This window comes from Sorex fumeus, unplaced genomic scaffold, assembly GCF_029834395.1.
Source record: "Sorex fumeus unplaced genomic scaffold, SorFum_2.1 ptg000043l, whole genome shotgun sequence".
Classification (NCBI taxonomy): Eukaryota; Metazoa; Chordata; class Mammalia; order Eulipotyphla; family Soricidae; genus Sorex; species Sorex fumeus.
Window position 1 is genome coordinate 26,152,084 of NW_026606100.1, and position 27,847 is coordinate 26,179,930.

A 27,847-nucleotide genomic window follows, 5' to 3' on the forward strand; every position below is an offset into this window, starting at 1 on the left:
CGGGAGACTAACACCCAGGAATGGCTGAGATTAGTACCAGGAATTTTGCTCCATGACCTGAAGGCCAGCCACACGTGCTAGGTGAAAAGGAAGCTCAGATAGAGAAGAAAGCACCAAATAAAGGGTGTTGTGAGGACCCTCCCAGGGTGGGAGAAGCATGCTAAAAGTAGTCTATAGACCAAACATGATTGCCACTCAATGCCTCTTTAGCAAAACACAGTACCCAAAAGAAGAGAGAGAGAGAACAAGGGGGAATGCCCTGCCACAGAGGCAGGGTGGGACGGGGGGGATGGGGGGGTGGGAGGGATGCTGGGACCCGTGGTGGTGGAAGATGGGCACTGGTGGAGGGATAGGTACTTGATCATTGTATAACTGAAACCCAAGCACAAAAATTTATAAGTCTATAACTATACCTCATGGTGTTTCACTAATAAAAAAATTAAATAATAATAAAAAAATAATGCACTCAAGGATAGAACGTTCAGGAAATTTCAGAATGGAATGTCCAGCATATAATTTTGATGTAGATATTACATAGAAGGTTCTTAGTCACTACTTAATAAAGATGTTCTAATGTTTAAATTTTAAGCAGCTATCATTGAGTTATCAACATTTTGAAGAATGTTCAACTATCACATTTAATGTATTTCTACTCTTCTGTAGTATATTCCCACCACCCCCGAAAAGCAACTCTATTAAAATTGTTCTCAATTTTAAAAAAATGCCCCTGAACAGTGGTCTAGGAATTTGCATGGAGCACCCCACAGCTGGTTCCCAGGGCCACCACATGGCACAACTGTTGTGTGAAACCCCTTGGGGAGAAGATCATATGTGTGGCGTCCCCTGGTGTTGTGCAATGGTCAGTCCTGAGTCTCAGCAAAGCTCCAGAGCTTGTGATGAAGAAAAGTGTGGGGCTCAGAGGGGAGGGTCAGCAATCCAACAAAGAGTTGGCCAGTTATGGAGATTAGAGTTTAGGGAGCCTTGCTGACAGGAGGAATAACCCAAAGGGAAAGAAGAGGTGTTTAGAGATTGGGAGAGAGAGAGAAGCCCAGGCCTAGAGATTTCTACATAAAGTCTTGAGGTTCTGCCACTGAAGAGCGATGAGAGAAGTCCCTTCTCTCTCTATGCCTCAGTTTGTTCCTCCAAACAGGAAGCAGCTGGCTTGGACAGTTATGGTAGCTTCATATAACTCTGCTTATGGCTCCTACATGGATTAAGTAGAAAATGATGAAAACAGACAGGTGGCCCCAGATGCCTGACTGAGCACTGGCCCTGTTCACCCTTCACAGTGCTGGTTCATGGGCCTCAAAAGGTAGAAACCATTAATCTGAGCTTAGCTTCGTACATGATGGGTTGCAGCCCCATAAGGGACACATAATAGAATTTGGGGCCATCTTAAAATAAAATTCTTTGTGCTTGATTATCAGTAGCTGTTTGGTTTGGGTGCTTATTTTATAGACTGATCTACCCGGAGTGACATAAAAATTTCTTGGGATAAAAGGGGGTCATGAGTGGAAAAAGTTGAAGAAGCTCTGGTTTGAGATTACTTACTGGTTAAGCCTGTCTTACACTCCTATTACCCACATCAAACCTCATCACATCTTTGTCAAAGTCCCATGGCCTCATCTATGGGCTCAGAAAGACACCCACCTCCCCACCCCACAAGTTTCTCCAGGGGGATCCTTGGTCTCCCTTGCTGACCCCACCAAGTTTTAAACCACTAGGGTTCACTGCACACAAAATGCTGAACTCAGTCATGGACTCTTCTGCCCTGGTAATATGTGCAATTTATTATTTAAAGGAAATTTATTATTTTATTAATTCCATATAATCATTTTCTTTATCATTTAAAAATTTATTATTTTCTTGATTTCATAAAAGAAACACATTTTTGCTATACAAAATTCAAGGCTCATCCCACTCATAGCAGCTCAGGCCAACTGACCCACCACTGACCAAACTGCCCAGGTGACTTGGCCTGAGCTGTGCAGCATAAGGAGTAAACTCGAGGTTTGCCAATAGGCCTTTGCATGTGCTAGGCCTGGGCCGGGTACCCGAAAGGCATCATCTCATTTAACCCTCACAACAGTCATGGCACTGGGAGTCATCAGTCTCGAGTGCTCTCCCTCATCTGCCTCAGAGCTACATTACCTGGTAGAGCACAGGACTGCTGGAGAGAGCCTGTCCTGAAAGCCAGCTTGGCCTGGATTCTGCTGCTGGCAGTGTCCTCCTTCCAGCCCCAGTATCCTGCTGCCCAACAGAAGGCCTTAGTGGGTGTTAAGATAAATGATGGTCAAAAACACTGGGACCTTTGAATCAGCAGGAGTAACACCAGCTCCCTTTAACACAGGTCTGTGGGGCCGAGACTCCCTCCCCACACATCCCTGAACTGACACAGGTGGCGAGCTCTGGAAGATGTTAACTACCGGGGTAGCCCTCTGTCAATTGTCACAGAAATGCCCCTCATTTTATGTAGGGGCTTAACACTGACATTCAGCTAAACTAAGACAAGGTTTGGCAGATCCTAAGGGATAAGACTCTCAGCTCTGAGTTCTCTAAGCGAAGGTACTCCAGAGAATTTTTGCTCACATCCCAGCTCGCTACTGATCAGAACCTCCAGAGGCATCAGTCCCCATAACCTGGGTCTAACCAGCATTATGGGGGTTGAGGATGGGGGACTGGAGTAAGGAGTAAACTCAAGGGAATAAAGTTGGAAGGAGAAAGCTCTGAAGCATGGAAAGACTGAAAAACTGGGCTCCCCTCAGCTGGACGAGCTTCGCTTTCGTTGCCCACTCACCTCTGAGAACAAAGGTTCTCTCGGCCCTTCTGCCCCTCCACAAAATAAAAGATAGTAGATACAGCATTGTCCGGAGTGTGGGGTCAGGAGTGATGGCATAGAGTAGGGCAACAAGAAATTTTTGACAAAAAAGTGGGCCAGGCATCCCAGCAGGGAAGATACTATTGAGAAAGGCTCTGAGATACCAAGTACTTTTCTGAAAATCCACACTGAAAACTGTCAGAAAAGGCAAAGCATGTTGTGAGCTGATTTTCTCAAACTGTTCTTACTCTGAGGCAGGTGAGAGGGTGGCCATGGTAGATGGTTAAAGTGATGAGCTGCATCTCTACTTTCCGAATTCTCTGCAATGTGAAGTTGCCCCATTTCATCAAGTTAGACTCTAGGGACAGGAGAGGGTAGAGCAATTGCCTTGTATGCGTGTGACCTGTGTTCAATCCCGGGACCCCATATGGTCTTCCGAGTCCGCCAGGAGTGATCCCTGTGTGCAGAGTAGGGAGTGAGCCCCAAGCACCGGCAGACGTGCCTTCCTTCCCACTGAAAAGGGTAGAATCTATTTGCCCACACTGTTGGAACCAGGTTGACCTTGGGGCCTGCTCTGGTACCTGGGACTGACAGTTTGTCAAGGAAGTTCTAGAACCCAGGTCTCAAGAGTCTTGCTGTCCTCTGGCCTGTTCTTCAGGAATCCTGGGTTTCCAGTCTAGCCTACTTGAGGACAAGAGGCCATGTGGAGAAGAACTGAGGCCCAACAGGCAGGTGGCAGCATGGCCAGACACAACATGGACTATCTTGGATTTCCCCGTCCAAACACGCGGCCAGTGATTCTCATTGCAAGGGTGATCCTGGGCAACATAACAGAAGAGCAAGCCAGACCAACCCACAAAAATCAAAAGTTGTAAGCTGCTAAGTGGTACAGATTATCCTGCAACAATAGAAAATATCACAATAGCAGAAGGGGGATTCTGCCTTTTGCTCCTCCCTTCAGGGAGTTTCTCTGCTCTTACCTAGCTGCCTGTCACACCTGCCTGCAGCACCCTTACTAACATACCTCCAAGGGGTCCTGAATACTTTGGATGTGAAACTATTACTTTATGGTTTTCGCCCATGCTGAGAAAATGGCTCACATTGACAAGTGTTCTTAATAGCTATCTCCTGAAGGGCAAAAACAAGTACTGAAGTAAAGATCCCAGGAGTAAGAATAAGAGACTGTCTAAAAAAGAAAGACAAGAAAAGAAATGCTGGTGCCAGCAGATATCCAGTCCACATTCTTGCCTTGACTTTGGTTTTGGAACTTGGCTTGGTAACCAGCACAAAGAAGGCACTGAGAAAGCAGCATGGTTCTACAACACTTTCATAGCCATGGAGCCCCAAATTCCCCACGGAGAAGAGAGATGGAGATTGTGCTTCATGAAATAGCTCCTGTGTGTGGGAGTATGTGGCAAGAACTGTCATGGGTGTAATGGAAATGTCTATCCATCCCAGTCTCTAGCATGTGTTTCCGTATCTCCTTTGACTTGTTCATAGAGTGACTGGTTTCACATGTATTTACTGAAAAACTGCTCTGTGCCAGGCACTGAGTTGAATGCTGAGGACTAGAAAAGAATGAGATGGTCTCTTTCCTTGAAGGTCTAGGCAGAGCAAAAGAAAGGGACATGTAATCAACCAATGTTAATAGGCAAACACATCAGAGAAGTCATAAAATACTATGAAGAGTTATGACAACTCCAGAAACAAAATCCAACATCCAAGCTTCTCACCTGGACCAATCTGACACTGGTTCTGTGAGAGTCAATACTTTGAACTGCTGGGGTAGGAGGTGGGCGGGCGGGGCCCTGGCTATTTCTTCATGATTTTTCAAACCTCGGAGTCAGCCCAGCTCCAACACCCAAGCATCTCTCTTTTGACCTCCATAAAGCTTCATGCTGTCTACTCCTTCTGCATAGATCATTGAATTACTCCCATGAAGTGCCCAAGCTGAAAGGGGTTTGGGGAACACCACATCCAGCTCTATCAGAAGGAAACTGAGGTCCAGGTAGATTGAGATTTGACTCAGCAGGTAGCTGTCCTCAGTGGTCAACACCTCCCTACTCAATAGCAAGGTTCTTGGGAGAAGCAGAGCTTGAACTTAGCCCCTCTCAGTTCATTGATCTCCTCAGTACACTAGTCTAGGTCAAAGTAGAAGACTAAAGAAACTGGAATTCTGACAGAAAGCCTTGTCCATCCCATTGTTTTTTCCTTTCCAAAATGAGCCTTATGACTTTGACAAAGTTGTTTTCTATTGCTTAGAAAATAGAGGCAAGATCTGAATACATCTAGTTAGCCATAAGATTTCGGGCATTGTTTAAGTACATTTTCTGCAACAAAAACCTATTGGGAATGTTTTATTTTCTCCTTAGTGTTTGTAATTTTTAGAAAACTTCTGTTTTTAAAACTCTCACAGTATCTGAAATCTCCAGGCTCTCAGGAGTCGGGGATGGGCATCCTCTCCCCATGCCCCAGTTCCTCTGGGAGCCTGGCAGTCACACCCATGAACTGCCTCTGGCACCAGATAAACTCATTAACTGGCCATAATCCAGAGACTCATAAATAAATCTTGAAAGAGATCAATAAGCTGCAGAAATGCCTCTGGATCCCAAAGTCACCATCCACTTAAAAATTTAACTCCAGCTGTATCACCCCATTCAAAATTTTAGAATTTTCAGAGTGTGTGGCTGCAAAAGAGGCAGCACAACACCTCAAACTCTACACCATTGGCATACTAGTAGTAGTATGCCACATTTGATGAATGTAAAGTAGAAGGTAACCAATCTCAATTAAGAAAATATTAACACACAGGCTGAAACCTATAACAATATGTTAGTAATCTCTTAAACAAGGGCTCCATGGCTCCAGAACCCTGAGAAATTCATTTACCTCAATCCCAAGAGCTGTGTAACTTCCAAGCTAGTGATAGCATAGTGGGCAGGGCTTTGCCTGGTACGCAGCTCACCCCTGTTCAATCCCCGGCACCCTGTATGATTCCTTGAGCACCACCAGTAGTGCAAGGCCAGGAGTAAGCCCTGAGCAGTGCCAGGTGGTACTTATTCTGGGTGGCCCCCAAACCAAACCAAACCAAACAACAACAAAGTAAGCACACTGAAAAGAAATTACCAGGAAAGAATAAGTTTGCTTTGTGTTCCCTTCCCTGACATGCAAGGGTGGAAAAGGAAACAAGAGGAAACTCCATATGAAACACCAAGATGGTTTAGAAGCCAGAAGGACACTCAACCCCAGTCTAGAGCAGCCGTAATTTATCAAGACGAATCCAGTCAAGGTCACCATAAATAACAGGCTGGGCCTGGGACCCAGGGGTTCCAACTCCTATCCAGGATGCGATGGGCAGAATCCTGGATCTCTGTTCTTCCTTGGACCCCAGATATCCATGTACCCTCCAGCTGGTCAGAGCCTTATTTTCTTCACCTCTAAAATGTAGTCATGATATTCATCCCTCCCTCCCAACTCTCATCTCATCTAGCTTCCAAGAACTCAAACCTCTTCCCGGCAAACCAGTTAAGTGTTACCGTGTTGATGCCACAGACTTACTCTCGAAGATTCCCCCTCACCCACTGGAAATCTCACACAAAGCCTCTAAGTTATTATCTCAGCTGACCTCCCAATCACTTCCCCTTTCCAGTTTGTTGCTTGTGACATTAGGGCATGATGGAGTGCCTGCTTCACAATGGGATTCAATCTTATTAGCGGGAACCTGATTAGATTAGATTTCACTGCAGCCCAGAGGCCACTGTATTTCAAGGGCAGACACGCCACCTGTGCTTGGAGCATGCAGAGCCCCATTCTCCTCAGACCTCCAGGAGTCCAACCCCAGGCTGCAGCAGGCAGTAAAACACAGACAAGGCAGAAACGTAGATTCCGACCTTGAAAAGGTATTCCGGGCATAGTGCATGATGCTGTCAAAGTCGTACGTCTCTCCCAGAGAGCTCACTTCCGCAGCTTCCATTTTTAAGAAGTTGTACTCCTGACCTGTGACACAACACTTTGTGAAACCTTTGAAAACCAAGGCAGCCATAAGAAAGGAGGTAAGGGTTGGTGGGTGGGGGTTGGGTGGGAAGGGAGTCATTGCCACCTTCTGAAACTCTGTTAGGCTTAGCAGTTGAATAGCAGGGTGGTGTGTTTTAACAGAATGGACATTTGAAAGTCAGAAGACCCCTCTTCTCCCTATTCCACCACCCAATAGCCCTCCTTAAAGACAACTTAAACAATGTTTGAGATGAGCTGTTATGGATCTGGAGTTGTCTAAAATTAAAAATAACAGCAAAAATAACAAAAGGCAAAAATTCTAATCAACAGAAAAAGTGAAGGAAAAGAGAGTTAAGTTCAATCTCAAAAAGTCACAAATCAGACTCTTAGAAATATTTGTAAGGCCACCCTACTGCCCAAGCGCGAGCAGATGATCTTCTAGATGAAGTGATTTAACATGAAAAGGAACGTTTTGAATATCTAGACAATCCATCTGCCTTGGGGAAATTTCTATACATGTATATCTAGACAATCCATCTGCCTTGGGGAAATTTCTATACATGTATCATGTCCTAATTTTTTTTCAGTTTCAAAAAGGGTGCCTCTTGACAAGTAGAAATGATTCTTATATATATATATATATATATATATTTTATATAAATGACTTTTTAAGCAAGAAAAATATATATATATATAGCCAGAACACTTGATTTTTTAGCTTATCAGTTTTGATGCTGCTACTGTGTTCTGGGAGATTCTGCTCCCTTTAGGAAATGGATTTTATTGTCTTTTGCAATGAAATCTACTGGAAAGTCAATCCAATCTACTGGGAAGCCAATCCAGTTCTGCTCTAGCCTCCAGGCTTTGGGAGATGCTTCCCCAGGAGTGGCCTCACGTGGACGGGGCAGTGCAGGTACCCACACTGGCCCAGGGCTGCTGCTGTCTCCACTCCCAACAGATGCCACCTTCCTAGTGGATTCCAAATGCCGCTGAGAATCCTTACCTGGCTGGATGTTTTCTCTGATGATGGTGACATGCTGATCTCGATCCGGCCGGGTGTGTTCATGCCAGAACCCAACCACATGGCCTAGTTCATGTGCCACAATGCCAAATTTGTCACAGTTTTTCCCAATGGATATGGCCTGTGGGCCTCCTCCTCGGCGCCCAACATAGGAACAGCAGCTGGAAAATGGCAGAAACACCCAGGTGAGCGGGTCTAGACAGTAGTTAAATGCCCCTCCCCAGTGTGTGTGTTTGTGTGTGTGTGTGTGTGTGTGTGTGTGTAAAACAAACACAGATTTTTATCTCTTAAAGCTCTATTATTGCTTAACTTCCTTTCCAGTGGAAACATTTCCTCTAAAAATGATAGGCAGATTTTTTGGAGGTAGTTTTGGGCCCACTTGAGAAAGATATGGTCTCTTTGACCGAAAGACAACACACACCCTATTCCAGCTCCCATCCCCAAATCCAAATCTATGTCTGACCAGCTCTGCTGATGAGGAGAGAGAGGATGGAGGCAGTGACTTTCTGCCAGATATGAGAGTTTTGATGCCTTTCAAAATATAATCTGTTTAACATTGGCTTTATAAAACTATTTTAGCTAACTAGATAGTTGAAAAATAGTAATTCTGAGTATTGAGACTAGTTTTATTGTGTTTTTATATGACATCTGAATCTTTTATTTTTCTTGCATGCATCCATATTTTCTTTTGTGCTGTCCATTTTTTTCTTATCATTTTGTAAGAATCTTTCATAATTTAGGGGAATAAGTCTTGATTGTTAATATGTTGCAAATTTTTTCTCATTTTTTTTCTCTTTTGACTTTTTGTGGTACTGTTTTGATGTTTGTTTTACTATATATATTTAAAACTGTAAAGGAATGTCTTTATTGTCTTTTTTCTTGCTTAAAAAGTCATTTATATTCCCAGACTAAAGTAAAATCCACTGGAAAGTCAAGTGGAAAGTCTTGTTCCTTTCTACTGTTCTGCAATGAACTACCTAACAATATTCCAGTTAGAAACTCCTCCTCTTCCTTCTCCATCTTTTTAATTCTTCTTCTTTTTTTTTTTTTTGTATTTTGGAAGGCCACATCTGTTGATTCTCAGGGCTTACTCCTGACTCTGCACTCAGGGATCACTACTGGTGGGGTTAAGGGGACCATATGTGATGCCAGGATCAAACCTGGGTCAGTTGCATGCAAGGCAGGTATTTTACTGTACTATTTCTCTGGAATTGTAAGTTTATATTTCCTACATGTGATCCACCTGGTTTTTATTTCCAGCAACACATATACTTCTCCCAGCACTCCCTGAAGTGACCCCTGAGCACAGAAGCAGGAGTAGGCCCCAAGCACCAAAAACGTGTGGTTCCCCAAACCACTGTCACTGTCACTGTCCTCCCATTGTTCATCGATTTGCTCGAGCGGGCCCAATAACATTGTGAGACTTGTTACTGTGTTTGGCATATTGAATACATCATGGGTAGCTTGCCAGTCTTTGCTGTACAGGCGAAATACTCTCGGTAGCTCACTGGGCTCTCCGAGATGGGTGGAGGAATCAATGTTTGTGCTACTTAGATATATTTTTTAAATTTGAGTTTAGGTAACATGGTTAGAAAAGTACTTGTCTTTATGGTTCTGATGTACAGTGATTGCATCTTCACCACCATCAAAGTTCCCAGAATCCTCCACCACTTCTAATCCTTCTAGTGATCCTCATCAGTCTTCCTGCCACATGCCCCACTGCATGGTAATCTCAGCTTTATAGCCCAAGGTATAGCCCAAGGTAATTTTATCAAAATTCAGTATTGTCAAGTTTCTCATTCCTATAAACCACAAGATGAGTGATCCCACACTGTACTTTTCTTTTTTCCTCTGACTTATAGTTAACACAGAGTTAACTCTAGTTCCATCCAAGTTGAAGTCAACTGCACAATTTCATCTTTTCTTATAGCTGTAGTATCCTACTGTGTATATAAACCACAACTTCTTTATCTATTCATCAGTTGTTGGATATTGGGTTGCTTACATATCTTGGCTGCTGAAATTAGTGCTGCAGTGAGCACAGGTGTGTTGTGTTCTTTTCAAATAAATGGTTTTGCATTTTGGGGAAGATGTAAAGTATAATTCCAGTTAGAAACTCCTTCTCTTCCTTCTCCTCCTTTTTTAAATTTTTTTTTTGTATTTTGGAAGGCCACATCTGTTGATTCCCAGGGCTTACTCCTGTCTCTGCACTCAGGGATCACTACTGGTGGGGCTAAGGAGACCATATATGATGCCAGGATCAAACCTGGGTCAGTTGCATGCAAGGCAGGTATATGGGTCATATGGGTTGGCTACTTTTTAAAAAACACAAAATACATATTAAATGCTGTTGATACCACTTTAACATTTCTTGAGGTATGATAATGGCTTCCCCCCACTTTTGTATCAATATAGTAAATCAGGTGAAAAGATTTCCAAATATGAAGTCATTCTGTATCACTTAGGTAAACTATCTTGGCAGCCCACTCTTCTATTCTCGTACATGCTAACACCTTGCCCAGGCTTTTGTATGACAATACATAAATTAGAAAAGTCCATATTTTTTCTTCTCAGTGGGCCATCTTTATCATTTGTGGGTAGCAATGACATAACCGTCCACTGAAAGTAATTTGGAAGGAAGAGTTCTTTTACTACGCTCTAAAATACATAAACAGTACCAGATCATCTATTTCTGATGATGGTTTAGAAGAATTCAACTGTGAAATTGTGGAACGGGTGCTTTAGGGAGAGAGGCTCTTATCTCCTCAATTTTTCAATTTCTTTCAAAGTTACTGGCCTATGCTAGCACTTCATGTTTACCTTGGAGTCATTCACATTATTCAGATATCCACAATTTTTGTCCTAGAGTTTTAAAAAATACATTTTGAATTCTAATGGATCTTCTCCCTCCCTCCCTTCCTCCCTCCCTTCCTCCCTTCCTTCTCCCTCCCTCTCTCCCTTTCTTCTTTCCTTACTTTCTTTTATTTTTCCTAGCCCTAGAATCTCATATAATCAAAGCATGGACTTTACCTCTGAGCCACACCACCAACTCTATTTTTCTCCTTTTCCTTTCTTTCTGACTTTGTATGTTTCTGCATTGTCACTTTTTTGGGTCTTCAACTAACAAATAGTTTGTCTTTTCCTTTGGAGTTTATTTTAATTGAGGCATCATGGTTTACGATAGTATTAATATTACTCTTTTACACTTAAAATGCTTTGCTTTGATTAGTCAAAAAGTTCACCCTAGAATTTATTAGTTTTCCCATGTGTTATTTTGTCTATAATCTTATGCTCTGGCTAGATTTATCTTCATTGGGATGATCGTTTTATGTATTTATTTACTTAGTTTTGTCAAATTTTTTACATTGAGTATTTCATTATTGGCCTTAATTCACTTGGACAAATCTTTGGATATTTCTCTTTCATTCTAAATTTTAGAACTTTTATTATCTAGACAGCTTGTCATTTAGTCCCCATTCGTTTATGACCTAAGAGGTTTAAAAAGAAAGATTTAACTCTCAGGTATAAGAGAGGTGCTTCTTTTTTCTTTTTTCTTCTTATGTACACTTTCATTGCTTTGCAACCACAGAATACCTAAATGCTATTTCTGCCCTTTAGAATTCATTGAGGTGTCTTAGTATTTAATAGGTTGTCAAGGGCTATAAACTTTCAATATGAACTTTTTAAAAAGATATGTTATTAGATGATAGAATATGACAAACCCATAAAATAAATTCTATTAGTTATGTTTATCAAACCCTCTACAAACTTCCATTTATTTTTTTGGTCAACCTGACATTGATCTACTTGGGTTGAAAAATCAAATCTCCTGCTGCTGGTGTTTCTGTCAATTTCCCTTTGAATTCCCTAGGGCTTGTTTTATGACTATTAATGCTATGCTATTTGGTGCATAAAGAGTTATGACAGTTATATTCGCACCATAGCATGTACTATTTCTCATTATAAAGTATCTCACCTTAAAAAAAACACTCTGACTTGAAAAATAAAACTGACAAAACAGAAAACCTTTTCTATAACTGTAATTGTCACCATAGCTTTCTTTTTAACACCATTTGCCTGGGACATTACTACTGCTTCAAGTATTGAGGGGGGGGCGATGGAGCCTGTAAATTTTTGGAACCCATAAAATTGCATGCAGGCATCTACCTATGTACATTCATCACTAAGACTCTTGTGGCTTCACTGTATCTATATGTGGTCACCGACTCCACACTGGCTTGAAAGCACTTCCCTATTTGAACCCCCCCTAACTCCCTCATGTGCTCCAGTGAGGGGAGATCTAGGCCTTTGTTCTGCTAGAGCCCTGATCACAGCGTTGCCACCAGACTGTGAGCTCATCCAGGGCGAGAGGAGTTTTCTCCTCCACATTTACTTTACAGAGAGAACTGAAGACTCCAGGCATTGGACGCACCTGCCTCTGACTCGGCAGAGGTGGCCTTGCTTGCACTTACCCACAGGTTCTGTAGCTGAACACGATAAAGCTTTCTTCATCCGTCCTCTCTATAAAGGTCACACAGGTGTGCTTCTCCCAGTGTCTCATGGCCTGCTTAAAGATGGCTCTCTGACTTCCTGAAACAACATGGCCAGCTCATCGTTCTGTTCAAGGAACCATGCCTTCCTTTGATTTTGGGGGGGTTGCTTCCAAGAGGTGCTTGGGAGACGGGGGGTGCAAATCTCCTGCAACAGGAACTGGACAATTCAAGACTAGAACCCAGACACGTGAAGTGGCATGGGCCCATCTACACTGGGGGTCACTAGGGCCACATCCAGTAGTGCTTGGAGGAGAGAGGGCACAAGGCACGGGGGTCAGGCTCGGGCCATCCCTGAGCTATCTCCCTGGCCCCCTTCCTATGATGTTTCAAGACACGCAGGCTCAGGACAAAACTTGCTCTAGTGATCAAAAAGAGCATACTTTGGTAATCCAGAATAGGAAGTCACAAAAAAGAAGGGTTTCCCTTGCTAAGAATACCACCCACCTTTCCTAAGTTACCAAAACCTAAAGAGTATAGCCCACAAGTTAAAAAGTAATAATAATAATAATAATAATAAAAGAGGGTACCATTCACTTTGAAAATGTCCCGGGCTTCCTAATTTTTCTTCTGTATTAGAAGTTCTTCTCTGAATTTAAATAAATAAATAAATAAATAAACATCTCAGGTTATTTAATTTGGCAATCTTAAGTTTTGGAAGGCGCTCACCAGCACTGCATTCCACTCTCTGGCACCTGTATTTTCCATTGTTTATACCAAGAACAGTGATCCTGCTCATTTATAGCGTAGCATAAAATCTCTGTACCAAATTCTTTATATAAAATTAATTCATTTTGATGAAGGTTACATAATCTCTGGGTAAGAAAACTGAGCAGATTGGAAGAGTACTGTTAAGATATCAAAGAATAATAGTAACTTTTATGTGGGCATATCCTACCTCTCTGATTAGGGTATGGAGGATATCAGAGGTCAAGGTCAGGGTTTTTCATCCGTTAGTGACATCTGTACTAAAGGAAACTAAATAATACTATATTTTGGACCAGAGAGATTATTATAGGGGTTAAGACAATTGCTTTGCATGCCCTGGCTCAAATCCCCAGGACGCCATGGTCCCCCAAGAATCCCCAGAAACAAACTTTCTCACCCCAGCAAAGAGACGGAGTAGTCTCTAAACACCACCTGTCAAAGAAATAACTCTAACTGAAAGTAATAAAGATAATGTTCCAAATAGAAAATCGTGCCCAATTACTATGCACCAGACATTACTCTAAGCCCTTTATCTAAGTCAGTGTTGCCCAAAGTCGGTGATGTCACCGCTCCCCAGGGTGCTAGAATGCTCCAGACAGGTGGCAGCAATCCTTTGTCTGCTCACTTGACCAGGAGCTTTGCAGGGTCATTGAATCACTCTTTTATTTGTTCCTATAAAAATGACAGTAGGCCAAAAAAGTTTGAGGTCTAAATTAACGCACCTAAGTTACATTCTCAACTCAACCATATGGGTAGAAAGGATTATTATCTCCATAGGCCCCAGAGGAAACTAGACAGGAGAGGTTCACTTGTCAAAGTGTGTCCTACTGGTAAGGGCTGAAGCCAGGGTGAGACCTTATAGTCCACATTGCTAACATGTGGAAATAAGTGACTTTCTCTGAAGCTGAACCTCCAACAGCTTGTTTTGGGATAGGGGCAGTGGTGACTGACCCACTCCTGGCTATACTCGGGGCTTAGTCCTGGTTCTATGCTTAGTAATCACTCCTAGTGATTACACCAGAACCCATATGTGGTGCTGGGTATTGATCTTGGGTTGGCAGCTTGTAGGGCAGATGCTGCCCCCCACACCAACCTCTCTCAGGCACATCAGCCTGAGGATTCTCCAGCCTAGAGTACTGGTTCTGTAGGCACAAGGGATATGAGCAGGTGGGACTCCTATGGCCCCAGGCCCCTGTTCAGCTTTCTCAGTCCTTTCGGGGAGGGGTGGGTGGGGAAACTGTCAATCTTGAGACGCGAAGCACCCTGCCCCAGAGGAGGTGTCCTCCCGGGTTACTGACCAGTGAAGTTCCCGCCGATGACATAGGGGATCACCCCTCCAGGCCATATCCTCTCAATCCTCGCGGTTGTGGCTCTTCGGACCCGGGGCGAAGAGGTGGCCGCTCTGGCATAGGAGGTCCCTGAGCTCTGTGGGAGCATGATGTTCTCCTTGTCATCTGCAAAACAGTGACACCACCATTGATACTACCTTTATAATTTTTCTGCACGTGATGGGGAAGGCAATCATCAAGTCACCAAAGGGATCTATTTACAAATTTGTGTTCTAAAGGGGGTCCTTGGTATGTTCGGAGTTTTGAACCCTGGGAGGAAGTTGTCAAGAGTAAAGACAACTCTCCAATGGTGCAAGAGTAAATGCACAAGGGCTGAGAGGAGTATGTCTGGGTTGTCAGAAACATTGTTTGTGTATTTATCTATTTATGGAGACCACAAGCCAGTGATGCTCGGGGGACCATGCAGTGCCAGGGATCAACCACGGGGCTCTCACACAGAAATTGTGCAGATTTATCTCTTCACACCAATCCTCTGTGACTGTGGTGTGTGTGTGTGTGTGTGGCGGGGGGTGGAGTGCCAGGAATTAAACCCAGGGCCAGGGCCTCACACATGAAGAAAAATCTTCTATTGTTGAGCTACATTCCTAGCAATATTTCTGGAGATCTTAAATGAGGCCCCACAGGGCTCAGGGGTAACCTGTGAGCCAGAAAACCAAGTGAGCCCAGACAACCACAGCCCTTTGGGATGAACCAAGTTAGGGTGTGCTCTCTTCTCCGAGCCAGCAGCACGAGGAGGAACAATCCGCATCACTCCCTGCCTTGACCAAATACCATCAATGTTACGAACTTTTGGGAAGAGCTTAGTCAATACAACAAAGTGAGCCAATACGTGCATGCCGGGAGAATGTGGCTTTGTAAAATACACACGGGAACACGCAGAGCCTCATTATGCCCTCACTCTGCCCTTCCCCAGTCTTTCGGCAAATAGAGAGAAAGAGAAAGCGTCCTGAAACTGAGAAAAAGAGACTGGAGTAATAGAATCCTTTAACCTGGGGCCCTGAGTGATTAAATCAACATTCATTTGATTAATCATTTTGACAATCTACAGTTTGGTTTTCAGTCTTCTTGCTTAGAACCCCTCATTAGTCTCACTTGTGGCATTTATCCTTAAGCTTTTATATGCTTCCTCTAAAAATCACTCTTTCTTTGCTTTCGTTGATCCTTTGCATATGTTTTGTTTGTGTGTTTGGGAGGGGCACATCCAGCAGTGCTCAGGGCCCACTTCTGACTCAGGAATCGCTCCTGGTGGGCTCAGGGTGCTGGGAATCAATCCTGGGCCAGCTCAGCTGCAGGCAAAGCAAGTACTTTACCTGCTGTTCTCTGGCCAGCCCTCTTTTCATTTTTCTTTACTTTATTAATTTTATTTGTTGTTACTTTCTATTTTCACCTACTCCAGTTTTTCCTTTCTAGCTTTTTTCCCCCTTTAAAAGAGACAGAATCCACACATCATGTAGTTACCTTTTATAGTACACAACAGTAGGCTTTAGAATATTTACAACTTTGTGCACCCATCACCTCAGGGAATTCCACATTTTCATCACTTCAGAAAAAAAAAAAAACGTTGTCTATAAGCAGTTATTCCCCTATTTCTTCTATTCCTGCTCCCAGGAAACCAGTAATATAATTTTTATTTTTAAAATTGTTTCTTATAAATGGTGGTTGTATCCTATAAATGGAATCGTATAAAATGTGGCCTTTTGTGCCTGACTTTTTTCACTCACATGCTCTTAAGAATCACTCAAGTTTTAGTATTTAGTACTTCATTCCATTTTATGGCTGAATAATATTCCACTGTGTTATGTATGCCACATTTTGCATAAACAAAATTCCTCAGTAATGGACATTTAGGTTATTTCCACTTAAAAGTTACCATAATACTATTATAAACACTAACGTACACACTTATATGTTTTCAATTCTCTTGGGAATGATCCTCACAGTATATGACCCAGGACCTTCTGGGTCACACAGTGACTCTAGATTTAACTTTATGAGGAATAGGAAGGCCGTTTTCCAAAGATGCCCCATCTTTTTATATTTCCAACAGCTATTAGGATTTAATGTCTCCTTTCTCATCAACATTGGGTAGTGCCCATTTTTAAGTTACAGTCTTCCCAATAAGTTTGAGGGGCGTCTCACTGCAGTTTACATTTCCTAATATTGTTGAACACCTCTTCATGTACTTATTAGTGACTTGTATATATTTTTGGAGTAATTGTTTGTCCACTTCTTATTTGGGTTTTCTTTAATTCTGTCATTCGGTTAAAAATTATTATTATTGGGCTGACACTTTATTTCACTCTAACGCTCTAACACTGCAGTGTGAAAACAACCTTAGACAACACGTAAATGAAATGGCTATGTTCCAGGACTATTGTGAGAGCAGATGATGAGTTAGACTTGGCCCTCTGGACATGAATGGCTGAACCATGCTCTAAGATATTAATTCCTTGATGTTGTGAGCTTCCCTTTGTAGCCTCACACACCTGATTGGCTTTTATAAATGTCCTAAATGTTGAAACAAAGTGCATCAATATTAATGTTTGGCGGTATAGGCTGCCCAAAGAATCAATCTTTCTTTCTTTCTTTCTTTCTTTCTTTCTTTCTTTCTTTCTTTCTTTCTTTCTTTCTTTTGCTTTTTGGGTCACACTCGGCAATGCACAGGGGTTTCTCCTGGCTCTGCACTCAGGAATTACCTCTGGCGGTGCTCAGGGGACCATATGGGATGCTGGGAATCGAACCCGGGTTGGCCGTGTGCACGGCAAACACCCTACCCGCTGTGCTATTGCTCCAGTCCCAGAATCTACTTTAAAGAAATTTTAATTCTTTATTATGTTTGTTATGAGAAAAATTCTTTAAATAACCTTAAAAATTGAGATTGTGCACTGACATCATTTTTACTTTTTTTTCCCCCTTTTTGGGTTATACCCGGCGATGCACGAGAGTTACTCCTGGTTCATGCACTCAGGAATTACTCCAATTATTTTTGGTTGTGTTCAGGGGACTATATAGAATGCCAGGGATAGAACTCATATTGACTATGTGCAAGGCAAATGCACTACCCAATGTACTAGCTCTTTGGTTCCATTATTGTTTTATATTTTTAGTAATTCAACAGGTGTTCTATGAATAAATTGTATTTCTTACAACAAACGATAAATAAATGAATAAATAAATAAAAGCCCTCCAGGGTCAGGAAAGTAGTTCGAAGGGCTGAAGCAGATGATTTGCATGTGGGAGGCCCAGCTTCCATCCAGAGCATCTTTTGTCCCCTGACCACCTCTCAGAGTGACCCCCAAGAACAGAGTGGAAGTAGTCATTGAGTACTATTAAATGTGGCTCCCCCAAAAGAAAGAAAGGAAGAGAGAAAGAAAGAAAGAAAGAAAGAAAGAAAGAAAGAAAGAAAGAAAATATACATACATACATACATGCATAGATATACAAGCAAGCTTTGCAATGGTCATAATATTGAGATTCAGTATTTTTTATTCTATATGAAATAGTTATTGTAAATTGAAAATTTTAAGAAGATTTTGAGATAATTCACATGAAGTTGTAAGAAATAACACTGGACACCCACATCCCACCACTGACTCCATGTAAGCTCATCTACTGGCCCTGTTCCAGAGACTCATAAATAAATCTTGAAAGAGATTGACTAGTCCCAGCTGAGACTTCTGAGCAATCTCAGGGAGGGGGTTGGGCAAAGTTCTCACCCTACCAACAGCTTCCACCATGCCTCTGGCCAAACTGCCCCATTAAATACTCTCGGTTTTCTGGAGAGACATCATCTAACTCTATAATACTAACATCTCAGTAGGAGCACACCAGATTGAAAGGGAATATAAAGTAGAAGCCAAGTAATCTCGACTAACAAGAACATTAACACAGGGACTGGAGTGATAGTACAGTGGGTAGGGCGTTTGCCTTGCATGTGGCTGATCCAGGTTTGATTTCTGGCATCCCATATGGTTCCCCTAGGACGGCCAGGAGTAATTCCTGAGTGCAGAGCCAGAAGTAATCCCTGAGCATCACTGAGTGTGACCCCAAAAAGCAAAAAAAAAAAAAAATAATAAAGAAGAAGAAGAAGAACATTAACACAAAAGGCTTAACATTTGAAAACAATCTAGTCTATGCCTAGCAAAAATTTTTCCACTTTGACAGAAATTGCATTAAACCAATACATCAATCTTGGATAGTTACTATGTCTTACAATCCATGTACATGATCAGTAATGTAAAATTTTCAGTGTGAAACACCGTAGATTTTCAGCATACAATGAAATAATTCCATTTTTGAGTGATTATAAACAGCACTATAAGGTTTTCATTTCTTCATGATCAAAACGTAAGAAATCTTCATGTGTTTGTCTTATATTCACCTCATTTTTGTCAACTCATTTATTAGTTCTAGAAGGTGTTTGTTGTAGTTTCTTTGACAAACATCATTCGCAAATAGGAACAGTTATTTTGTTCTTCCTTGTAAGTCCTGTGGCTTTAATTTTCTTTTCATGCCTCACTGAAGTAGCTGTAACTTTCAGAACTGTGTTAAGTAAGAGCAGGAGAGTCAATCCCCTGACCTTGCTCCTGAGGGTGGGAGAAGCCCGCAGTCCTCCATCTTCCAGTATTATGGAAGGTCTGGGGCTATTTGGTAGATACTATTTATTAAATTAAATAACTCCTTGCTAATCCTAAATCTTGAGGTGTTGTTGCTTTTTATTTAAAGCATAAGGAAATGTGAGATGTTATCAGGTGCTGTTTTTGGTGCCAACCAATAAGGTCATAGGACTTTTCCCTTCTGCGTTGTTGCTATGGTTAAGTTATACATTTTCAAAAGTTGAATCAGCCTTGCATACTTGTATAATTGCTTTCATATGTTGTTGGTTTCAAATTGCTAATATTTTGTTGAGAGTTATACATAAATGCAATTAGGCTTTAGGTGTGTCTGTTATAAATAGTAAATAGCTTGGTGACTGGAGAGATAGTATAGTGGGTAGAGCTTTGCAGGAAGTCAACCCAGGTTTAGTCCCTGGCACTCTATATGGTGCCCCCACCAAACCCTGTCAGGGTGATCCCTGAGCACAGAGCTGGGAGTAAGCCCTGAGCACTGCTACTATGTATGTGTGTGTGTATGTATGTGTGTGTGTGTATATACATACATACATATATATCCCTTGTTTAACCTAAAAATCTTTTAATAGTTGATTATTTTATTCCTGATATACCAGGACATTTTCCCTTTTGTTTTAGTGTTTTTCTGTTTGCCTCTCTTTCCCCTTTGCTTCTTTCTCTTCTTTATTGCTTTCAATTGGGTTAAGGCCAAGGAGTTGTGCACCTGAATATTTTGCTTGAGACATAGTATGAGGGCATTCATGCAGGGAAAGCCTGATTTTCCTGGGTAACTCTTGGGGCGTGTGAGGGGGCTTGAGGAAAGGCAGCGCTGGCAGGTGGTGGACGGGCTCGACTGGAGCCACCAGGATATCCAATGTGAGGGTTGTGGATTTTGCCTAGTACTGGAACTGCACATGTTCAGGTGTTTTTTGCTGTCTTTGCCCTGGCTCATCCTTCTTAGCTTCTGTTCTATTATTTCTCTATGTAAACCCATAATTTATTGTTAACTGTTAACTCTCCTTCATGGAATTTCTTGTTTTGTTTTGGGGCCACTCCAGGCTCAGCTCATGGCTTACTCCTGGCTCGACACTCAGGATCACTTTTGGGGGTCCATGCACTCTTGGGGGATCCCTCCCTGGAACCAAATGCGGTGCCAGGGAGGGATCCTACAGAGATCAATCACATGGAAGGTAAATTTACTATCTCTCCAGTCCCAAACTTAATGTTTCTTTTTTCTTTTCTTTTCTTTTCTTTTTCTTTTTTTTTTTTTTTTTGCCACAGTCAGGCAAGCTCCTTAGCCTCCCATAAGATCTGTCAGGTCCATCATGGGTTAAATTTTTTTTTCCCTTTATTTTATTTTTTTTTTACAGTTTTAGATTTACAATTTTTTGTGCTTGGGTTTCAATTATGATCATGGGTTAAATTTTTATGTTATTATTTTGTATGTGATTTTATTTGAATTTTTTTTTAAGGAAAGATTTTCTGTTGTTCTTCAATGGGAATTTCATAAGTACTCAAACATTATTCTGACCTGAATTTTCACTTTTTCAGGGTTCCTGGGAATCTATGGATCCTAGATCAACATTTATGCTAATCTGGAAGTTGAAGATTTCCCTATATACAAAAAATGTCATTTGAAGACTTATATCTGTAGGAGGAGTAGGTTTTGAGCCTAGGAAAGGTAGCAGGATCACTGGTCACCAATTCACTGGACAAGCATTTTCCTAGTTTTTCTTCTTTCTTAATGAGTAGGCTGCTTCTGAGAGCTCATTTTATGTGCGAGACCTCAGCCCTCCTCTTCCTGCCTTATAAGGGACCAAGGTCACATCATCTGTGCTTCTATCAACATTTCACGGGCATTAAGCTTTCATCCCAGCCCCTCACTTCTGATCCACTTTTACTGCCCCCCTGCAGAGTCTTATACCCCTAAGCTTTGCACTTAAATCTTGCGTGGTTTAGCAATCCCTACTCTCTTCTGGTTGCAGAAACTTCCCTTTCTTTCCTTGGAGCTTAATTCTGTATTTTTCATACATCTCCTCTTGTTGTTTCAGGGGCCACTTCCCTCAGTGGATGGACCTGAGGGACTACTGGTCTCACGGTCAGCAAGGGCACCTTTAAGATGCTGGGGAGGCACTGCCGGGAGCCAGTGATTGCACCCAGTTCCTCGCACAGACAAGCCACGTGCTCTACTTGAGTCACATCCTCCGCCTAAACTCTGTTTTTAATGTGGGGTCGGAGAGGGCTTTTGTTTTTTCCACCATACTGTCTTTGTGTAAAGGTTCAGCTGGTCATCTTGCCAGAACCAGAAAGTTGGCAGGTAATGCATTTTAAACCTGAAAATGATTGTTTTGCTCCTAGAATTTCTAGATCAGAAGTCATATACTTGCAAGTCTTGGAAGAAACCCAACCCACAGATGTGTTTTGTTTGGCCTGGACTCTTTTGGCTCACATTGTGTGAGTGTGAGTGGATGGGTGTTAATCTTTAGAAGTCAACTTTCGGAAATCAAGGGTGTCACCTAAGAATCCAGATTTTCTAGTTAGCTGTTTAAGTGAAAAGATCCAGCAACAGTGGACTTGGGTTCCATCACTAGAACCGCCGTGGAACTGAGTAGCACCTGCTCTTCTAGGCGGGGCATGTTCCCCGCTCTCCCAACTCACACTCCCACCGTTACCTGCTCTGGCCTTGAGACGCATTTGAGCTTGCTCTCCCAGCCTAGACTGCAAATCAACTCCAGATTTCAAACATGAGCTGCCCCCGTGAACTAGATGCTCCCGAGGGGAGGAACTGTGGGGGCTTCTCCCCCATCACACCCAGCACAGGACCTGGCGGCTGGTGAGCATTCAGGACATTTGTCTCCCGAACGCATTTGTTGAGGAATGGATGGGTTATTCTAAAAATAAACAAGCCAACAGTCCAAACAATTTTGTGGCGGAAACCTCTCTGAAATGCTGGCAGCCCTGAAACCCTTAATGTTTAATCCTGAGAATCATCACGTCTTAAGTAATCACAGGCAGCGATGGAGCAAGTGGAAGTTTGTTATTCATTTCCCATATGGTTTTCAACAAGTCTCCTAATTTTCCTCTGCCGCCAACTCCCCATTGGAGAATGGGGGGGGGGGGGGGGGAATACTTCTGTGTGAAGGACTAACAGGAAGACACAGCTTGTTTCTCGAACAAGCTATACTCTCTCCACAGGCACATGACCGGGGCTGTGAGGGCTGGTATGCGAGCGAGTCAGCATGGGAAAATCCTAAATGCACCTGGAAAGAGACTGGGGTGTAATTTTCAGAGATGGTTATTGAATGACAGCTTCCCTCTCGGTCCAGTGAGAAATTTAATTTGCTGAGGACTCAACACAGGAAGCATTTGCCGATTAAAAATATGTCTAAACAGATGTTCTGCTTAGCCTGGAAGAAGGATCTTAATGCAACTGTCATTATTGGATTTTCTTGGATTACTACTATCTGGAACCGGAGTCCAAATAGAAGGATGTAATTATTTATTGTGGCCAAGAGTCCTGCATTTGAAGAGGAGTTCAGGGCATCTGAAAGGATTTAACATGTTGGGGGCAGGGTGGGCTGGAGGAAAGAGTCCTTTTAAATTCTCTGGCCCTGGGAGTGGACCCTATGCTCTGAAGAAGCAGAGCATTTGTAGCTCTTCGTGTCCCTTGACCTCTGAAGGAACAGCTGTGCCATAAGCAGGACCAGGCGAGACTTCCCAAGGTAAAATGGTGAATTTTCAGTTCGCCAACCAATCACTGCAAAGCTGGTGAAAAACATCTGAACAGTCCAGCCCTCTATTCCGGTCATCTCCATGATGAGCAGCCCATACCTTGCCCATAGTAATCCAGAGACTACAGAGAAGGCTCTTAACCAAGAGGAGGCAGGGTTATTTGGCACCTCAATTTTCCAAGTCAGCTCAACAGAATCATCCAGGGAGCTTTTTTGAAAATGGTGACATCTAACCCCTGTCCTGAGATTGTGACTCAATTGGTTTAGCATGGTATCTCAGCATCTGTACTGTTTCTAAGTTCTCCCGGTGATCTGAAAGTGCAGGAAGTGTAAAAGCCATGGTAGAGCCCTAGAGCACAAGGCATTTGGAGTGAGGGTCTTGGGCTCCAAATAAATAGTTATTCACCTCTTCCACCCCAATATTTCCTTCCTACTGTCTGGTGGTGTCATGTGTGCTGAATGACAACAAACTCCAGGGAGCCTGTCACTGTAAGGCTCAGTGCAAGTTGTGAGGATCAAGATGACAGTCCAATGGATAAAAGTGCTCTGTCTGGGGACAGTGAAGTGAGGCTCAGTCATGACACCAGGTCTTATGGTGGCAGGACAGGCAGGGTTTGGGGATGATAGTGATTATGTTTGCACCCACATCTGCAAGGTCCCCATTCTCTAAAAGGACCAGATTGTATTACTGTTTGTTCAGTACCAAGTCTGTAACCTCTTTTCTGAACAGGGACCCAGAAATCCCTCTCAGTCCAGAGTCCCAGCTCCCCTGCTGCAGGAAGCACACCCGTGCCCCACCCCTATTTCCTTCCCTGATCCCCTCATCAGTCCTAAAAGGCATGTGGACCCCTCATCTCTGGGTTGCGGGACTCCTTGGAGCAAGTGGTCTCCCAAGGGGGCTGCTGTGTAAGCAAGTCTCTGGTCCTCAACACCCCCCCAACACACATGCTGGACACACACATCAGGGCTGAGGGGGGAACCACGGCATGCCAGGAAACACACCTGTTGCTGGCCAATGGCTCCTGGGCTCCCTCATGTCTTTTCTTCTGCAAAGGGCAGTCTCTTTTTCTGGGGGAACTGAGGGGCATTCAGTAAAAGATGGGTTGGGTTTAAAGGAGAATCTGAAGTAGACATAAGTTCTCTATTTTCAATCCAGACCAAAACAACCAGGAATCCCAGACTGGGCCTGTTATTATCCTAGAGGGCCAGGAGGGCTAGGCTGGTGCAGCCTTCACTCTTCTCCCACAGACTTCTCTGCTGCTATTACACCAGGGGACGTCTTGGCCTACACTTGACTTTATCCTCTTCAAACAACCGGGGTCATTTCAGGGCCTATGAGCAATGGAGTTAGCCAAAGGCAGGGGTGTGGGTCATGGTGGGGATGCTGGCATTCTCTTTCTTTTTAAAAAAAAAAAAGAAAAAGAAACAAAACAATAAGGACTGGAGAGATAACTCAAAGGGCTGGAGTGCAGATTTTGCACACTAGAGCCTTAGGTTTGATCTCTGGCACTGCATAATTTTCCAAGCACTGCCAGGAATGACCCCTGACACTAAGCCAAGAGACATTCCTGCACACTGCTGGGTATGGCCCCAAACTAAATAATAAACAAATGAGGAAAGCCCAAGGAGAAAGCTCAAAGGGGTGGAGCACACACCTTGCTACCTTGCCAAGTTTGATCCCTAACAATTGCCTTCCCCAGGAACCCTCAGGTGTGGTCCTAGAGGCCCCCAAGCCTGGGTATCATTATGCCACCTGCTGCATACAGCTGCATACAGCCCTGGGGGCACCAAGCAGTGCTGGGGTCTCCCCCCAAATTCGACAAGAAGAGCTCTTGCTGCTCTATGAGCACCATTCACCACCCAGCCCGAGGCAGGATTTAAGGATTTAATGGGCTGCAGCAGGCGGGGTCCTTCCTGTCCTTCACCGTGTTTCTGTGCAGCTGTCGAGCAGCTGTGGGAACCCAGTCCAGAGGTGGGTGATGCTTGTCCAGAGCTGGAGAACACAGTCTTGGAGGTGAAGGTCAGAGAAAGAAATGGAGGAGCTCCATGCACTGAGCACTTTCGATGTTCCCAACACCTGGCTATGCACTTTACTTCAGCAAGATTTCTGATTCTCTCCAGTCCTCATAGAAAGGAGTGGGAACACTTTCATAGGTCAGACCCACCACGTGACTGAGTCTGGATTCAAACCCAAGTGTGTTTTGCGGGTGCAATTTTATTTTGTTGGGTCATTTTAAACCCAACAAACTCATAAGCTTTGAAAACCCAAATGACGTCTACGGCTGGGGAGCGGATAAGAAGGAAGCAGTGAAAGAAGCGACTCTCAGGGTCGGGGAAGACAACCCATGCAGATCTTTTTTTTTTTTTTTATGATGGGGGGGGTTAGGCCATACCCTGTAGCATTCAGGATCTACTCCTGGTCATATGCTGGCAGTGCTCAGGGGAACACATGTGGTGCAGGGGATCAAACTGAGGTCAGCCTTATGTAAGGCAAGCACCTGTTTGATCTCTCTGGCCCACCCATGAGGATCTTAAAGGGGATTCTGACACAGTCCCAGCAACATTCAGTGTGTATATTCACATGTCTACATGTACACCTCTATGGCTACACATGCGTGTGTGTGAATGTAGGTGCATGTGGGAAAAACAGAAGACTGCATATAAAGTCACTAGTATGCATTTCTGGGAATGGATAGAAGGATAGTAGGATAGAAGGATAATATACAGAGGAAAAAATAAGGAAGATGGTTAAATTAAAGGGGGAAAGGAGGTAAGAATGATAGTATAGTGGGCAAGGCATTTGCCTGGAATAAGGCCAATCTAGGTTTGATCCCCAGTACTGCATATGGTCCCCCAAGCACTGCCAGAAATGATTCCTGAGCACAGAGCCAAGTGTATGTCCGGAGCGCCTCTAGGTCACTGTCACTATCCTCCCGTTGTTCACTGATTTGCTCGACCAGGCCCAGTAATGTCTCCATTGTGACAAGTATTACTGAGTTTGGCATATCGAATACATCATGGGTAGCTTGCCAGGCTTTGCTGTGCAGGCGAGATACTCTTAATAGCTTGCCGGGCTCTCCGAGAGGGGCGGAGGAATCGAACTCGGGTCGGCCATGTTGGCTGCTTGTAAGACAAACGCCCTACCCACTGTGCTATTGCTCCAGCCCAAGTACCTCTAGGTATGATCCAAAAAAAGGTTGGGGGAAGAAGAGACTCTACTAAAATAAGTATGTGATGATATCACATCTTTATTGATGTGAATTTATATATGTATATATAGATATGCATGATTGTATGAAACTATATATGCATATGTAAGTGTAAAATATAAAATAACACTAAAGCAGAAACATAAACAATGATTTCTGCATCATCCTTATATACACTTCCCTGAAACACAGGGCCTTGCCATTTAAAACCTATTCCTTATTGCTGTGTTAATTTGCAAAGAAGAAATGTTCTACCAGTAGTGAGAGTCCTGTGGGATGCAGGACAAACAGAGGCCTGCACCCCACACTCTGTCCTGCAGACTCCCCTCCAAAATGGGTTTCTGAACCAGGAAAGTGTCCTTGAAAGCGAGGTACTCCAGTAGCTACTTCCAAGCTGGACCCTTTGAGTACTTTAGGATGCTGTTTTGAAGTCAGGGATGGAACTTCCCGGCAAGTACTCCCCAAAAGTAGGCTCCATCCACAACATATAACCACAAACTAAGTTTCCCACTCTGGCCATCAGTACTTCCTCACAGTCCTACCCCGCACCCCAGCCTGTCTGCTTTCCTTCATCCCTTCTGCCAGGCACCTCTTCCCAAAGCTCCCTGTTCTTCCTCCCAGACCTCAAGGCATAAACCAACCACTAGCAATAAAAGTCAAGCCTGCAGATGGCAGATTTAACACAGAGCCGCACAGACCCCGAGCCACGGAATGCCAGCTACCCTTCCATCCCTCTCTCTGGGAACCTGCCCACCTCACACAGTAAAAGAGCTTCCTCATGCCCATAGCCCAGGGTGTTCCTACACAGAAACTGCTGCAAAAGAGGTTCCCAAAGCCAAGGAGTAGGGGTAAAATGGGAGGGAGAAAAAGGGAGCCACCATTCCACAGATACCGGATTTCCCGTAGGAGTAATAAAAATGCTCTGGAAATCGATCCCGGAGATGCTGCACAGTGTGTGGGGGCTTACTGTCACGACACTGTACATGTCAAGATGACAAGACTTATGTTATGTGCAATCTGGGACATCCTTAAAAAAAATAGTACCCAATGGCCCGGTGTGGTCCCACATACCTTTTCTAGCTTCTTCTCCGCTGGTATTTGCAGCTGTGGTATTGGGCCAGCTCGCAAGCAGCTGCTCGTCCAGCCCACCTCAAAGACAAGAAGAGACAAAACATAGTGAGGATGTGAGGCCTTCTTTACACTTGCACCAAGACAGGACCAGACACATGCTGGACACTGTGTTAATATGGGGACTCCAAGTTCTGGGAATGTAATTGGTGCAGCCACTTTGGAAAACAGTATAGAATTTTCTCGAGAAACTAATGATAGCCCTGTCCTACCATGCAGGAACCCCCTTTCTGGTTCATGTAAAAATAGGAACACAGCTACACCCAGCCCGATATTTGTTGCCACATTATTGATAAGAGCAAAATGACGGAAGCAGCTGGGTGCCCATCGGTAGATGAGTGAATAAAGCATGTGTGGTCTCTGCACACAGTGAGATACTATCCAGCTAGAAGAAAAGATGAAACTTTGACTTTCACAGCAAATGGAAGGAGCTGGAGGGCATTGTGTGAATCAAAATAAATAAATAAATAAATAAATAAGGAGGGAAAAAATGTGTATTGAATGATTTTTATCTAGGTGTGTAGGATAAAAAGATGGAATTGAGAGAAACTCAATATACCAGTCAATATACCAGGTGTCAATATACCAGGGACACCAACAACAGAATTAAGTACTGAGGGGAGAGGGATGGAGGTGGCAAATGTCGAGGCAGGTGGGGGGTGTGGACATGTAACAAGATGCTCTAGGATTTCAGGATCCTCCAGAAATGCACCAGATAGAGCTACCTGGA

At 43.4% G+C, this 27,847-nt stretch overlaps 1 protein-coding gene across 1 annotated transcript in view; it reads right to left on the minus strand.

Annotated features, from left to right (window-relative positions):
- Positions 1 to 27,847, minus strand: part of TLL2 (tolloid like 2) — a 130,140-nt gene that overhangs the window by 47,095 nt on the left and 55,198 nt on the right. Inside the window, exons 3-7 of the mRNA XM_056120778.1 lie at positions 27,061 to 27,138; positions 14,389 to 14,544; positions 12,305 to 12,422; positions 7,815 to 7,993; positions 6,709 to 6,814 (exon numbers count right to left, since the gene is read on the minus strand). Coding sequence (XP_055976753.1) covers positions 6,709 to 6,814; positions 7,815 to 7,993; positions 12,305 to 12,422; positions 14,389 to 14,544; positions 27,061 to 27,138 — 637 coding nt within the window. The remainder of the gene's footprint in view (positions 1 to 6,708; positions 6,815 to 7,814; positions 7,994 to 12,304; positions 12,423 to 14,388; positions 14,545 to 27,060; positions 27,139 to 27,847) is intronic.